Source organism: Canis lupus, chromosome 32 (assembly GCF_011100685.1).
Source record: "Canis lupus familiaris isolate Mischka breed German Shepherd chromosome 32, alternate assembly UU_Cfam_GSD_1.0, whole genome shotgun sequence".
Classification (NCBI taxonomy): Eukaryota; Metazoa; Chordata; class Mammalia; order Carnivora; family Canidae; genus Canis; species Canis lupus.
Window position 1 is genome coordinate 19,805,919 of NC_049253.1, and position 16,726 is coordinate 19,822,644.

The 16,726-nt window shown below is 34.1% G+C and overlaps 1 protein-coding gene across 28 annotated transcripts in view; it reads left to right on the forward strand.

Moving 5' to 3' along the window:
- The window catches only part of STPG2 (sperm tail PG-rich repeat containing 2), a 531,806-nt gene that overhangs the window by 317,146 nt on the left and 197,934 nt on the right, over positions 1–16,726 (forward strand). The window contains exon 13 of one of the 28 annotated variants that reach the window (XM_038582090.1): positions 3,146–3,179. The exons of the other annotated variants lie outside the window; for them this stretch is intronic. Within the exon in view, the coding sequence (XP_038438018.1) occupies positions 3,146–3,154 (9 nt within the window). The 3' untranslated portion in view covers positions 3,155–3,179. The remainder of the gene's footprint in view (positions 1–3,145; positions 3,180–16,726) is intronic. 28 annotated transcript variants of the gene reach the window in all.

Sequence of the window (16,726 nt, forward strand, 5' to 3'; positions counted from 1 at the left end):
CTATCCAATCATTGCTCTTTGTGAGAAGCTGTGTTCTCATACATCACCATTTTACCCCCACTAAAATACCAGTAATTTTTTCTCCCAGCATTTTAAATTTATCATCCCACTCCCTTCTGGCCTCCAGGATTTTGCTGAAAAATCTATTGACAATTTTAGAGGGTTCACTTGTATGTGTGACAAGTCACTTTTCTTTTACTACTTTCACAATTCTCTCTTTGTGTTGGACTTCTGATAGTTTGATTACAATGTATCTTGCAGATGTTTTGGATCCATTTTTCGGGGGAATCTTTTGGGCTTCCTTAATCTGATTTCCATTTCTTTCCCCAGATCTGGGTCATTTTTAGCCACTGTTTCTTTGAAATATTGTCTGATTCTTTCTCTGTGTCCTCTCCTTGTGGAACTTTTATAATGTCTATATTAATTCGTTTGCAGATGTTTCATGAGGCCCTTAAGCTTTCTTCATTCTTTTTCCTTTTTCTTTTCTTCTGATTGAATAATTGCCAGTGACCTGTGTTTGAGTTTATATTCCTATCCTCTGCTTGATTTAGTGTGAAATTTAAACCCTCTAATGCATTTTTCAGTTCCCTTGTACCTTTAGCTATATGATTTCTGTTTGATACTTTTTAATAGTTTCTCTTTGTTGAAATTCTCACTTTGTTCATGCATTATTCTGACCTTGATGAGCATCCTTATGTTGGTTATTTTGAATAGTCTGATAGCTAAATCATATATCTCCATTTCATTGGGGTTAATCTCTGGAGATTTATCTTGTTCCTTTTCTTGGAACATGTTTCTCTGTCATTTTCTTGATTCTCAAAATATTTTGGTATCTGTGCATTTAATAAAGCAGCCACATCCCCCAATCTTTATGACTGGCCTCATACAGGAGAAGACCCTTACCAATAAGTTCAACCAGAGACTCTGAAGACCTCTCAACCTTTGTGCTAATTCAACCTGCTTCTTCTCTACTTAGCAGCCTACAAACATCTACAGTATGCTGGATCCCATCAATGCTCAGTGATAAATGAGACTGATGCAAGTTCCTCAGGCAGCCCCCAGAGAAGTTGAATCATTAGATGTTCTATCTAACTCTTTTTCTTCTCAGTGATAAATTGGGATCTGAGGTTTTTAACCTGTTTTCTCTACACTGAGCTGGAAGGAGAGGCTCTGACAGCTAGCTGTGTTTGCCTTTGTTTTCACTAACTAGCTCCTAGACTTTTTATATTTTAGGACATTTTTTTCTTTTGTTTTGTTGTAGTGTTTTGTTCTGTTTTGATATACTAATATAATAAAGAAGAAAAGTTCTCTGGATTTCTCAAAAGCAGTACAAGTACATTGGAAGGGAGATTCAGAAATTTACCATTTGAGTCTCATAATTGCAAACTCAACTAGAAGATATGAAATTTGAGGAGAGATAAAATATCTCCAAGTCATTGGGTTTTATTCATTATTACTTGACAAAATATGTTAGATGTCAATTGTTAGTCTCAGATGAGCTCATTCAGCTTGATATTAGTATATTTTTGTCTTAGATTCTGATAAATAAAGCTTTATCATTATGAGAAATTTCTTAAGTTTTTGTGGGACTTTGTAGATATTATAGAAGAGAGTTGAGAAGAATTGTTTTTAGAATGCCATGGTCCAGATTATTTTTTTATATAGAAGATTTCCTATATATATTCTTGACAGTAACCAAATGGAATAGGTAGTATAAGATCAGAAGTATTGAAAACAAATTTTCTAGAGTGTAAGAGTGTCTATATTGGTTCCAAAGGGCCACTTACAACAGATAAAATGATTCCAAGTAAGTATCTAGATTTCCACTATCTGCTTTAACTGGAGTGACTATTTTCTATGCTTCATATATTACACATTTGTATAAAATTACGTTAGAGAAACAATTCCACTAACTAAAATGAAAAGGAAAATTTAAAGTCACAGTTGTAGAGAAAAGATAGGTTCATTGCATTAAGAGAAAACTTGTTCTAAATCTCACTTCGATTATTTAATAACTCAGACAAAAAGATAAAATCTACTACAAATACAGTACAAAAAATGTGCCAAAAAAGTATTTCGTTTTTATTTTTTTCTTTTTGCAGTGCTTAACAAACAGGTGGATCCATAAATTGTAGTTATTGTTACTATTCATTTGGCTACACTCATTTATTTTTAGTTTATAAATATGAACCTAGTCTGATGTAGGCTCTGACAATCCAAAAATAAAAAAAAAAAAGAAAAAACAAAAAAAACAACAACTTTGCTCTCAAGTATGTAGCACTCTGTTAAAGAAAAAAAATATAACGATTTTAGTTACAAAAACATAATTTTTATAATGGGTAAGTGAAAGGTACCAAAATTTGGAGTAAGAAATCTGTAAGTCATCCAAATGGAGTCAGGCAATCTTCAGAAGACATTTTATATGAAATATGAGAAAAATGGGAATTTTCTGCTTGGACAAGATGAGGAAACATATTCTAGGCCAAAGGAACAACATCTTCATACTCCCAGAGACACTAGAGAATAAAATATCATTGGCAAGATTTTATTAAGAACTGCTATAATATAAAATGAATGGCATGGCATTAGACATGTAGACAATATTAGATGACAAAGATATTAAACAATATTCAGAGTTTTTGTTTTCTCAACTATAGGTAGATACTAAAGATTCTGAGTAGAAGTATACTATTATATATTAATGTTTTTAATTTTAAAATATTCTTTATTTTTTCTGGGTAAATTTCTAATAAAGGATGATGACAAGGGTTGATTTAAATTATATAGTTTTTGGATGAAGACTAGTTCCTGAGTTTATTTCCAAGTGCTCATATTATCTTTGTAAGAAATGTTTGGTTGTAGTTATATATTATATTTATTTTAAACTTCTACGTTTAAAAACCCCCTTTTGTATTTCAGTTTCAAAGTTTGTGGGACAGTATTTTATAACCTTTGTAAATGTGATTTAAATTTTTGCTTTTAGAAATCAGTTTTGCACTTCAATTCTAAAGGTCATGGCACCTTACTTGAAATCCCAAAATGAATGCTTAAAAGCTACTGTCATTTGTCATTCCCTATAAAAGTTCTCTGACTCTCTGTGGACTTCATCCTTAGTTTAATTTTCTCCTTTCATTTTTGCTTACAGAGCACTTGATATTCCTTGGAACTTTCCTAAGTTAGTAAGTTTGGGGAGACTTGTTAAGGTCTTTCCTGGAAAATCTATTTTCAGTGTATTATATTAGGCCTTAAGATGCCTGTCAGAGGTATGGTCTGCTCTATGATATCCTGAGAGGATTCCAGGTTAATCATGTTACTAGTTATTGTATTGGAATAAGGATAAATTGTTGGACTTTAAGGACTGGTTTCAGCCTAGAAAGATTGTCTTGGTGATTATATATTATGAATCATTCTCTTGGAGTCCATAAACCCTTTAAAAGAAATAGTAACTATAAAAATTAGAGTGTAAAGAAACCAATTTCATATTCATTTAACTTACTTTTAACTTGAAATAGTGTTATTTTAATGAGTTGCATTGAAATATATTCCTTTTTTGATATGTCTCAATATGTTAAAAATTATCTAAACCATCACTATTTTTTTTTCCAAAAAATACCTTTGCCTGGGACATAATCTGAGTTTGAGCTTTGAAGGCAAATGAAAGTTGTATGTTCTTCTACTCTGTTGTTCTGATTGAAATGTAGAAATTGTATTATTATTCAAGGTAGTATTTCAACTTTAACTTCTTTATACTTATCTATGTTTGTAACCAAAGAAAGGGTATTTTGTAAATAGTTATCAAATTTTTATCTCTGGTTATCATAATAAGTCATATTTTTATTTTCATCTTTTCCTAAAATATAAACTTTAGTTTGCCAGGCCATAGCAACTTGTTTGTAAGCTGAGGTTTAGTTGTGGATTAGAATCATTGTTAGAGGAGAATCAGTAAATTAGTAAGGAAAGTAGACTTTGCTTTGAATTCTCAACAATAAAATCATTTTTATTTATTTTTTTCTTCAAGAAAGAATGTTCTCTTTGACAGTCAAAAAAATAATTTACTAACAAATGCCAAAAAATACACCCTCTGGCCCTCTTTTTCTCCTGATACCACCAGTTCCAAGGATAATGCCCCTCAAGGCTCAGTGTATTCCTTCCCTTGGCCTTGCTGCACTAATTACAGTCTGACTGGATATTGGCACTTGGTGCAGTAATGTTTTATCTTCTCATTCTGTCATTGATGTTGACCTAGTCATTCCTAAGGCAACTTTATTGACCTGTTTATGCTTATGTTCAATAGCTCTACTACTGAAAAACAGACAGTATGGCTACCTAAATATATATCTCTTATTCACAGTTTTTTAAGTCCCAAGTTACGTTATTTTCTTTGATGTTTCTTTTTCTTTCTTAGCACCTTTTTTTTCTTAGTTCTAGAAGAAGTGAGAAGAAAGAAATATTAAAAGAATCATAAATTAATAGCCACATGTATAAATGAATGTCACCTATGTTTAGCAGTATCGCTTAAACAAACTAGGATACCCTAAAAATCTCTTCCTTCAGGGTGAGCTCTCCGGTCACCAGATACTTTATGGAGAGAATGTTAAATAATTGAATTCCTCACATTGATTAAAAACTTTGGAACAGACCAATCATATCAATTTGTATATTAATTACACATCAGGAATCAAGAATGGTCTTTGATTTTTATATAAATAGGACCATCTATTGACTATTCTTGGTGCATCTTAGATAGTTCTGACTTGCCTAAGTAGATTCATAGTTTTGCTTTGAGGACTAGAATAGGCCCACCTCTTGACTATTTCCTATATCAATGGTCTTAAAGTCTTGTAAGATAGCCCATTTTGTGTCCTGGGAAACATTAATTTATTTATGGTTTAATCTGAGATGTTAGCTCAAACTTAATTATCATGAATCTGAAATATATTTCATCCTGAAAAGCTGTTGTCAGTAAAATATAAAAAAATCAATTACTCTAATTTACTAGGAAAAAAGGTGATTATAGCATTCACCTTGTAAAAGTAAAATGCTATTTTTGTATTTTTTATTATTGGAAGCTATATTTAAAAAGTGCTGTTGAGTACTATTGCTTCAGAAACTGCTTTATTTATTTAAATATCTTTGAAGTGTAAATTTAGTTTAAGCCCTCTAAAATCCTGAAATGCTAGTGAGGATTTTAGATAAGATATTTCCAATTGTAAAACAACAGAAAAATTTAAAATTTCTTCTGGATATTATTTTATGCAAAATAAAATTATGAGGAGAGAAGGCATACATAGTATTGGAGTTTTATCTCCGTATAAAATTTTAAGGTATTGAAGTTGACAATCTTGGTTTAATTCATTGTGTTTTTTTTTTTTTTTAAGATTTTATTTATTTATTCATAAGAGACACAGAGAGAAAGAGAGGCAGAGACACAGGCAGAGGGAGAAGCAGGCTCCATGCAGGGAGCCCAATGTGGGACTCGATCCCAGGTCTCCAGGATCACACCCTGGGCTGAAGGCAACGCTAAACTGCTGAGCCACCCGGGCTGCCCTGTTCCATATATTTCTATAATTAAATATGCTATAATTTAATGTCTGTTATTGTGCCTTGTATTATTAGATTTTCTTTTTTTTTTGTTCTAAAAAGGAAACATTGTATTCCTAACTTATCTAGCAAATGCACTGTTTACTATTCATATAAACTATTTACTTTTCTGTTTGAAAGTTGCTCATTTTTTTGTATATAAAATCAATTATTGCAACATTTTCCCCTTGTAATAATAAATAAACATTTACACTTGAGGGAGAGGGAGGTAGAAAGAAGTAAATCTCCTGTGTGTACTTTTCCATATATAAATTATAGTTTTAAATAGCATCTTTTTCTATGTGAGCCACATACTGCTTTATATTTGGTCAAAGTATAAGTTTCTTGATGATGGGAAAGAACATGGGGATGTAGGTTCTTATGAATATAAAAATTTCATGTCACTTATTTTAAATCATCAGATGCTTTGCTCTCAATCTTGTATTATTTCCTTTGTAGTGACCAAAAGGTTAACTAGAAAAGTAAAACCAACATCAGACAGCATAGTCAATACATGTGAAAACTATTTATTTAGTTCCTTTTGTGAGTATAGTCTTTAGTGCTCGTTGAATAAACAGTCAAGCTTAAAATAATATTTTATTTCTATAGCAGAAAATAGATAAGTTGATAAGATTGATGATTTTTTATCAAAATCTAGAAATCATATGTATCTGATTTTTGATATCTGTTCTAAGTGAAAGATTTTAGATTAGATTTCCTGATGTATAATAAATACTTAATAATTATTTGTATATTAGTAAATGTGGTTCCAATTTATCCTGAATTTAAATCCTTACTATTTTCACTAATCTACAAGAATATTATTATCTTCATGTCCATATATTTAATAATTTCAAAAGATCAGGGACATATTTTTTAGATAATCTGATGCCTATAAGATCTTATTTTGTCTTATTAAAAACCTTGGCACCATTGTCATTTTCAAGAAACACTGAATTATTTTATTTTAGAAATATAACATTTTTCTATTTATGCATTTCTTTGTTTTAAATGTATTTCAAAGCTTTATTACCCAATGATTTTAGTTATCTCCTGTACTTACACAGTTTAAAGTCTCAAAAGTATCTGCTGATTGATTAATTGACTACTTCATTTTATCTATAAATGGCCTTTTAAATAATAATAATTTAGTGAAAAAGTACGTTTGTGCATAGAGTAGTCCCTTTTTTCAAGTTTTTATTTAAATTCTAGTTAGTTAACATATAGTGTACTATTAATTTCAGGAGAATTTAATAATTCATCAATTACATATAATTCCTGGTGCTTATCACAAGTGCACTTCTTTTTTTTATTATTATTATTTTTTACAAGTGTACTTCTTAATCCCCATCATCTATTTAGCCTTTCCCCCACTCACCTCCCTCTATTAACCATCAATTTGTTCTGTACAGTTAAAAGAGTCTTTTGGGGGACCTGAGTAGCTCAGTCAGTGTAGCATCTGCCTTCAGCTCTGGTCATAACCCCAGAGTCCTGGGATCTAGCCCCATGTCAGGCTCCCTGCTCAGCAGGGAGTCTACTTCTCCTTCTGCCCTTGCCTCTACCTCTGCTCATGTTCTCTCTCTCTCTCAAATGAATAAATAAAATCTTTATAAAAGTCTCTTATGGTTTGCTTCCCTCTCTCTTTTTTCCTCCTTCCCACTTATATCTGTTTTGTTTCTTAAATTTCACATATGAGTGAAATCATATGGTATTTGTCTTTCTCCGACTGACTTATTTCACTTAGCATAATGCACTCTAGCTCCATTCACAACTTTGTAAATGGTAAGATTTCGTTCTTTTTGATGACTGAGTAATATTCTGTTAAATATATCCATCCTACATCTTCTTTATCCATTCATCATTTGATGGACACTTGGGCTTCTCCCATAGTTTGGCTATTGATGATGCTGCTACAAACATCGGGGTGCATGTGCCCCTTCGAATCTGTATTTTTGTATCCCTTAGGTAAATACCTAGTAGTGCAATTGTTGGTTCATAGGGTAGTTCTATTTTTTAACTTTTTTATTTTTAAAAATTTTTTTTAATTTATTTATGATAGTCACAGAGAGAGAGAGAGAGAGAGAGGCAGAGACACAGGCAGAGGGAGAAGCAGGCTCCATGCACTGGGAGCCCGACGTGGGATTCGATCCCGGGTCTCCAGGATCGTGCCCTGGGCCAAAGGCAGGCGCCAAACCGCTGCGCCACCCAGGGATCCCTATTTTAAACTTTTTGAGGCAACTGCACACTGTTTTCCAAAGTAGCTGCAACAGTTTGCATTCCCACCAACAGTGTAAGAAGGTTCCCCTTTCTACACATCCTCGCCAACATCTGTTGTTTCCCGTGTTAATTTTACCCATTCTGACAGATGTGAGATGGTATCTAATTGTAGTTTTGATTTGTATTTCTCTGATGCTGAGTGATGTTGAGTATCTTTTCATGTGTCTGTTAGCCATCTGTATGTCTTCTTTGGAGAAATGTATGTTCATGTCTACATTCCATTTCTTAACTATATTATTTAATTTTGGAGTGTTGAATTTGATAAGTTCTATATAGATATTAGATACTAACCCTTTATTAGATATCACATTTGCAGATTTTTTTTTTTTACCATTCCTTTAGTTGTCTTTTAGTTTTGTTGACTTTCCTTTGCTATGCAGAAGCTTTTTATTTTGATGAAGTCCCAATAGTTAATTTTAGCTTGACTCCCTTGCCTCTGGAGACTTGTCTAGTAAGAAGTTGCTGTGGTGCTGAGGTCAAAGAGGTTGTTGCCTTTGTTCTCCTCTAGGATTTTGATGGATTCCCGTCTTTAATCCATTTTGAATTTATTTTTGTGTATGGTGTAAGAAAGTGGTCCAGCTTCATTCTTCTGCATGTCACTGTCCAGTTTTTCCAACACCATTTGTGGAAGAGACTTTTTTCCCCATTGAATATTCTTTCCTGCTTTGTTGAAGATTGTTGACCATATGGTTGTAGGTCCATTTCTAGATTTTCTATTTTGTTCCATTGATCTATGTGTCTGTTTTTGTGCTAGTACTATACTGTCTTCCTGCTTGTACGTTTGTGATATAGTTTGATGTCTGGAATCATGGTGCCTCCAGCTTTGCTTTTCTTTTTCAAAATGATTTGCTGCTTGGGGTCTTTTGTGGTTCCATACAAATTTTAAGATTGTTTGTACTAGGTCTGTGAAAAAGGCTCGTGGTATTTTGATAGGGATTGCATTACATACATAGATTGCATTGATAGTATAGACATTTTAACAATGTTCTTCCAATCCATGAGCACGGAATGTTTTTCCACTTCTTTGTGTCTTCTTCAGTTTCTTTCGTATAAGTGTTCTATAGTTTTTAGAATATAGATCTTTTACCTCTTTGGTTAGGTTTATTCCTAGGTATCTTATAGTATTTGGTGTAATTGTAAATGGGACTGATTCCTTGGTTTCTTTTTCTACTGCTTCATTATTGATGTATAGAAATGCAACAGATTTCTGTACGTTGTTTTATATTCTGCTACTGCTGAATTCATGTATTACTTCTAGCAGTTTTTTGGTTAGGTATTTCAGATTTCCTATCTAGGGTATTATGTTGTTTGCAAATAGTGAATGTTTGACTTCTTTCTTGCCAATTTGGATGCCTTTTATTTCTTTTTGTTGTCTGATTGCTGAGGTTAGGAATTCCAGTATTATGTTAAATAACAGTGGTAAAAATTGGCATCCCTGTCTTGTTCCTGACTTTAGAGGGAAAGCTTTCTGTTTTTCCCCGTTGAAGATATTAGCTTTCATATATGGCCTTTATGATGTTGAGATATGTCCCCTCTATCCCTACTTCATTGAGGATTTTTATCAAGAATGGATGCTGTATTTTGTCAAATGCTTTTTAAAGCATCTATTGAAAGAATCATATGGTTCCCATCTTTTCTTTTACTACTGTGGTATATCAAGTTGATTGATTTGTGTTATTGAACTACCCCTGCAGCCCAGGAATAATTCTGGGCTGATGGATAATTCTTTTAGTGTACTGTTGGATTTGGTTTGCTAATATCTTGTTGAAAATTTTTTGCATCCAGTGATTATCAGTGTAGTTCTCTTTTTTTAGTGAGATCTTTATCTCATTTTGGCATCAGGGCAATGCTGGTTTCATAGAATGAATTTGGAAGTTTTACTTCCTTTTGTATTTTTTTGGAATAGTTTGAGAAGAATTGGTATTAACTCCTTTTTAAATGTTTGGTAGAATTTACCTATGAAGCCATCTGCTCCTGGACTTTTTTATTTGTTGGGAGTTTTTTGATCAGTGATTCAATTTCTTTGCTGGTTATGAATCTGTTCAAATTTCTATTTCTTCCTGTTTCTGTTTTGGTAGTTTATATGTTTCTAGAAATGTGTCCATTTCTTTTAGGTTGTCCTATTTGGAATATAGTTTTTCATAATATTCTCTTCTAATTATTTTTCTGTGATGTTGGTTATTATTTCTTCTCTCTTGTTTGTGATTTTATTTATTTGAGTCATTCCTCTTTTTTTGGATAAGTCTAGCTAGGAGTTTATCCATTTTATTAATTCTTTCAAAGAACCAACTCTTAGTTTCGTTGATCTAGTATACTGGCTTTTTGTTGTTTGTTTCTATATATTTATTATTTCTCTTCTTCTGCTGGCTTTAGGCCTTATTTGATGTTCCTTTTCTAGTTCTTGCTTCTTGAGGTTGGCCTATATACTGTATACTTCCTGCTTATGACCAACTTTGCTGAATCTGGACCAACAGGTTCTAGACTGTCTTACTTTCATTTTCATTTCCTTCCATCTATTTTTTAAAATTTCTTCTTTAATTTCCTGGTTAGCCCATTTATTCTTTAGTAGAGTATTCTAAAACCTCCATGTATTCATGATCTTTCCAAATTTTTTCTTGTGGTCGACTTCAAGTTTCAAAGTACTGTGGTCTGAAAATATGCATGATACGATTTAAAATCTTTTGTGCTTGTTGAGGTGATTTGTGACCCACTATGTTATCTATTCTGGAGAATGTTCCATGTGCACTTGAAAAGATGTATATTCTGCTGCTTTATGATAAAATGTCCTGAATGTGTCTGTTAAGTCCATCTGGTCCAGTGTGTTTTTCAAAGCCATTGTCTCCATTGATCTTCTACTTAGATGATCTGTCCATTGCTGTAAGTATTAAGTCCCCAACTATGATTGTATTATTATCATTGAGTTTCTTTAAGTTTGTTATTAATTGAATTATATATTTGGGTGCTCCCAAGTTGGGGGCATAAATATTTACAGTTGCTCAATCTTCTTGATGGATGGATTCCTTAATGATACATGCCTTATTCAACTCTTGTCATGTTTTTTTATTTAAAATCTAGTTTGTCGGGACACCTGGTGGCTCAGTGGTTGAGCATCTGCCTTCACCTTGGCATGTGATCCCGGGGTCCTGGGATGGAGTTCCACATCAGGCTTCCTGCAAGCAGCCTGCTTCTCCCTCTGCCTGTGTCTCTTCCTCTCTCTGTGTGTCTCTGTGTGTGAATAAATAAATAAAATCTTAAAAAAATAAAATCTAGTTTGTCTTATATAAGTATGGCCATTCTGACTTTTGTTTGACATCCATTAACATGATAGATGGTTCTCCATCCTTTCACTTTCAATCTGGAGGTATCGTTAGTTCTAAACTGAGTCTCTTGAAGGCAAGTAGATAGATAGGTATTATTGTTTTTTTTTTATCATCTCTGATACCATATGTCTTTAATTGGAATGTTTAGTCCATTTACATTCAGAGAGATTATTGATCGATATGAATTTAGTGCCATTGTGTTACCTATAAAGTTGGTATTTCTGGTGATGTTCTCTGGTCCTTTCTAGTCTTTGTTGACTTTGGTCTTTCTTTCCCACTCAAAGAGTCCCCTTTAAGGTTTCTTGCAGGGCTGGTTTGGTGGTCATGAACTTCTTTATTCTTTAGTCTTTGTTTGTCTGGGTTACTTTATATATCCTTCTATTCTGAATGATCACCTTGCTGAATAGAGTATTCTTGTCTGCATGTTTTTTCCATTCAGCACATTGAATATATCATGCCACTATTTTTTGGCCTGTCAAATTTTTGTAGACAGATCTGCTGGGAACCTGATCTGTCTTCCCTTGTAGGTTAAGGACTTTTTTATCTTTCTGCTTTCTGGATTCTTTCCTTGTATGTGTATTTTGTGAACTTGATGACAATTTGTCTTGATGTTTGCTGTCTTTGTTGATTTTGTTGGGAGTTCCTGTGCCTCTTGGATTTTGATGTCTGTTTCTTCCTCCAGATTAGGGAAGTTTTCAACTATAATTTGCTCAAATAAACCTTCTACCTCTTTTCCTCTCTCTTCTTCTGCTATTATGCTTTATGGAGTCACCGAGTTCCCTGTCTACATTCATGTTCCAAAAGTTTTCTTTCCCTTTTCCTTTCAGCTTATTTTCTATAATTTTATCTTTTTATATCACAGATTCATTCCTCTGCTTCATCCATCCTTGTTTGCAATACATCCAGTCAGTTTTGAATCTCTTGTTTTTATAGCTTTTTTTTTTTTTTTTTTTTGGCCTGACTTGTTTTTAGGCCTTTTAACTCTATAGTAAGGATCTCTCTGGTTCCTTCTGTATTTTTTTCAAGCTACTATCTTTATGATTGGTGTTTTAAATTCTGGTGCAGACATATTACTTATATTTGTTTTTATTAGATTCCCCACCTATGACCTCTTCTAGTTCTTTCTTTTGGGATGAATTCCTCCATCTCGGCATTTTGCCTAAATCTCTATGTGTTAGGAAAAACTGTTATGTTTCATGCTCTTGAAAATAATGCCCATATTAAGAAGAGGTCATATACTGTCCGGGGCCTGGCACTTCAGGAAGTTTTTTGGTGTATGCTGTATGCACTGTGCTGTTCTGTTTTGGCTGCTCTTTCCCTCAGATCAATCCTCTGCAGAATTTCTCCTCGCCTTCAGTGTGGAGTATTTGGACCTGGTCTAATACATGTTGAGTTTTAACTAGATGTATGTGCTTTGATCTGCTTGATAGAAAAGACTAGATCCTATCAGTCCTAGAACTGAAGTTTTGCTGCACTCTCTTTTCTTTTCCTTTTTTTAAAAAATATTTTATTTATTTATTCATGACACAGAGAGGCAGAGACATGGGCAGAGGGAGAAGCAGACTCCCTCTGAGGAGCCTGATGTGGGACTTGATCCCAGATCCCAGGATCATGCCCTGAGCCAAAGGCAGACACTCAACTGCTGAGCCACCTAGGCATCCCACAGCACTCTATTTTCACTAGACTGTGCCTGTAGGGGGTTTGTGCTGGTGTTCTGGGGTAAGGGCCTGCTGCACTGGTTCTCAGGTGGACTTGCCCTTGTAAAGAGCTACCTGCATGGTGCAGTGGGGCGGGGCTTGGTGTAAGTGGCAAGAGCCTCAACTAGGGACCCTGTGTTTCTCATTGAAATCTGTCCATGTTGGTGGGCTAGGGGAGAATGGCATCACCCTGCACTCTCATCTCTGGCGAGGAGAGTTCACTCCTGCCACTGCTAGGAAGCCTCCCTAAAGAGCAAACAGTCCTCTTGTGTCCCACGTTTCTGTCAGAACCCTGTCTTCACCATTTCTGTTTCTGAACCATCTGCCTTTCTGGAGGCATAGTACTTCTGTGTTTTATCTCAGGAACACAGCTGGGTTTCAAAGCTCCAGATTTTAGGACCGGGTATGGTATGCTAATCCTCTGGGGTAGAGTCTCATTGCACTGTGGCTGGCGTTGGTTTGTCACAGAAAAGCAGCCAAACAATCATGGGGGGAGTTTATGATTAAGTGCAGCCTAAAGGTGACTTCCAGGTTAGCAGCTTCAGCAGGTGCCTCTGCTGCTATGCTAAGTAATGGGGTCACTCAGTGCTGCCCACCTTCTCATTTATGCCCTAAAAGGCAGTGCCACTTCTCCCAAATGTACTCAAAGAAGAGTTCTCCCCATGTAACCCAGGGGATCCTCAGACCATGCTGTCTGCTCCCAGGCCTCTGTTTTCTTTCCACATGGGAATACCACTAAGGCCAATAGACACAACCCCAGTGATGGTGTATAGACTTCTAAAATTTTAGACTTCAAGCTCCACTTCTTATAAAAATTTGCAATAATCAGCCCCTCTTCTTTTCCTAGTAAGTAGTTTTGGAAAAAAGTTTCTCTTGTGCAATCCCCTGTGTGCTGCTTTCACTTTCTTTCTTTCTCTCTCTCTTTCTGCCTCCTCTCTCTGTGATCAGGGTTCCCTCCCCTCTGAAGCACCCACAGTTCTTTTCTCCTCCAAATCAACTCTCTGCAGCTCCTGCTTTCCATGATTTGGCTGTTTCTCCCTCTACCTGTGCAGCTTGTTCTCTCAGTCCTCAGATTGATTTCTTGGGTTTTCAGAATGATTTGATATTCATCTGGCTCTGTTCAACAGATAAGGCAAGGATAGAGATCCCTACTGCTCCACCATCTTAACTCTTCCTTCTCCATTTATTTTCTTAATGTGCACTTGCCCAAATTGAACTTAATTGTATTTAAGGTCTTTGATGACTATTTATAATTCTAATTATACTTTATATCATCTATTGAATAACTTGGTATAAGTAGCAGATAAGCAGACAGATTTTCAATTACCATTATTTAGCTAAACATTTAGAAATTAATTAAAATTTTTCTTCATTTGGATCTTAAGTGAATATTTGTTTAAATTATATCTTAATACTTGAATAAAGATTATGTTAAGCCCAGAAATAGTAGACTACTAACTTGAAAAACCTCATGGTTATGTACATTGCTTTTAGATCATAGTATTTGGGACTTGAGGGGTAACTGAAACATTATTACCTCACTTAATTCTTTAATATGCTCTCTAATTTTATTCTTTTATTGAACATCTAAAGTATACAAATAAGCTAGGAATTGTGAAGGATATGTGAGTAGATTAGTCTCTAGGTGTTAACATTGAAGGATTAAAAAATATAAGTGTATAATTAGAAAGACCATGGTTTAGTAAAGAATAATTTCAGAACACATGCCAAATTCTTTCGTGTGTGTGTGTGTGTGATGGACACGTGCTATGGTATATTCAAAAATTCCCCCTTTTCCAGTTTTACTGAGAAGTAATTGACATATATCAGTGCAGTGTATAAGTTTAAGGTGTACAGTGTGATGGTTTGATTTATATATATTGTGAAATCATTACCACAGTAAGTTTAGTTAGCATCCGTCATTCAAAAGATCCCTCTTTAATTCTGACTTTGTCATTACTGATATTTTTTGGAAGCAATTTCATCCCCAAATCCTCTCCCATTCCATGTAGGCAGACAGAAGGAAAAGGCCAGGATCTTAAGACTTGCATATATGGTTTCATTTGTTCTCCTTAATCTGGACTTAAATTAGAAAGAATATTAAAATGTCAAGTATATAATTTGAGGGAAAATGGAAATTTCCATTTGGGAAATTAGTCACACAAATAATTTTAGAGAAAAAGTAAATATCAATTTATAAAATTAAGTGTAATGCATTTACCACTCTGATGTGTTTCATCTAATGGAGAAAAAAGATTCTTAGTTAACTAAAAAGTGATTTAAAATCATGATTTTTTTTAAAATTTTTATTTATTTATGATAGTCACACAGAGAGAGAGAGAGAGAGGCAGAGACATAGGCAGAGGGAGAAGCAGGCTCCATGCACCGGGAGCCCGACGTGCTATTCGATCCCGGGTCTCCAGGATCGTGCCCTGGGCCAAAGGCAGGCGCTAAACCGCTGAGCCACCCAGGGATCCCCTAAAATCATGATTTAAAATTTATCAAAAAATAAAAATATTTTTGCCCACCAGTTGATTTGACACCAAAATTAAAAGTGGAGGAGTTATGTACAAAATCCCCCTACCTAACTAATTTACATATTTAACTAGCTTGCATACATTATTTTTAACTAGTTTACTATTTAACATAGTTCACATCAGTGTTCTGTGTTGTACATGGTTGTGGGTTTTTACAAATGTGTAATGTCCTGTCCTACCATTATGATATTGTGCAGAATAGTTTTACAGCTTTATAAAATTCCTGTGCTCTACCTATTCATCCCTCCCTCTCTTCCTGTGATTCCCTGGCATTCATTGATCTTTTTATTGTCTCCACAGTTTTGCCATTTTGAATGTCATATTGTTGCAGTCACACAGTGTGTAGGTGTTCAGACCGACTCTTTTCTTTTTTTTTAATTAATTAATTTATTTATTTATTTTTTCAGACCGGCTCTTTTCACTTAAAAAAATGCATGTGACATTCCTCCATTTCCTTTTACAGCTTGATACCTCATTTCTTTGTATCACTGAATAATACTTCAACTTTATTGTATTGTATCTGTTCACCTATTAAAGGATATCTCAATTATTGTCTTTGGCTTTTCTTGACAGGTATGAATGAAGTTGCTATAAACATTTATGTGTAGATTTTGGGTGGACCTAAGATTCAACTCATTTGTGTAAATGGTAGTACAATTGTTGGATCATAAGGCAAGATTATATTTAGCTTTGTAAAAAACTGCCAGATTAACTTCTAAAGTGGCTGTACTATTTTTCATTCCCACTAGCAATGAATGAATTCCTGTTGCTTCACATTCTTCGTCAGCATTTGGTATTATCAGTGTTTTGTATTTTAGCCATTCTAATAGGTGTGTAGTGGTATCCCATTGTTGTTTGAATTTGAAATTTCCTAACTACATGATTTTGAGTTTTTATATGCTTGTTTTCCATCTGTATCTCTTTGGTGAAGTATCTTTTCCTTTCTTTTGCCCATTTTGCCAATTTTTAAAAATTGTTGGGTTTCTTTGAATATTTTGGATACAGTCCTATATTTAACATGTGTAAAACACATTGTAAAACACATATGACATGTGTCTTACAAATATCTTATCCCAGTCTGTGGCTAGTCTTTTCATTCTCCTAATGTATATGTACATATAATAAATATATATGTATACATATAATAAATAAATATATATTTTGAATATTGATGTCTGTTTCAGTATGATTTGGATTGCCTTCATTCTTCTGCCAAAAGTCAGTAGACTATATTTCTATTTTGGCGCTCTATATACTGGTCCATTGATCTATTTGTTCTTTTGCCAGTATCATATTGTCTTGATCACTGTAGTAG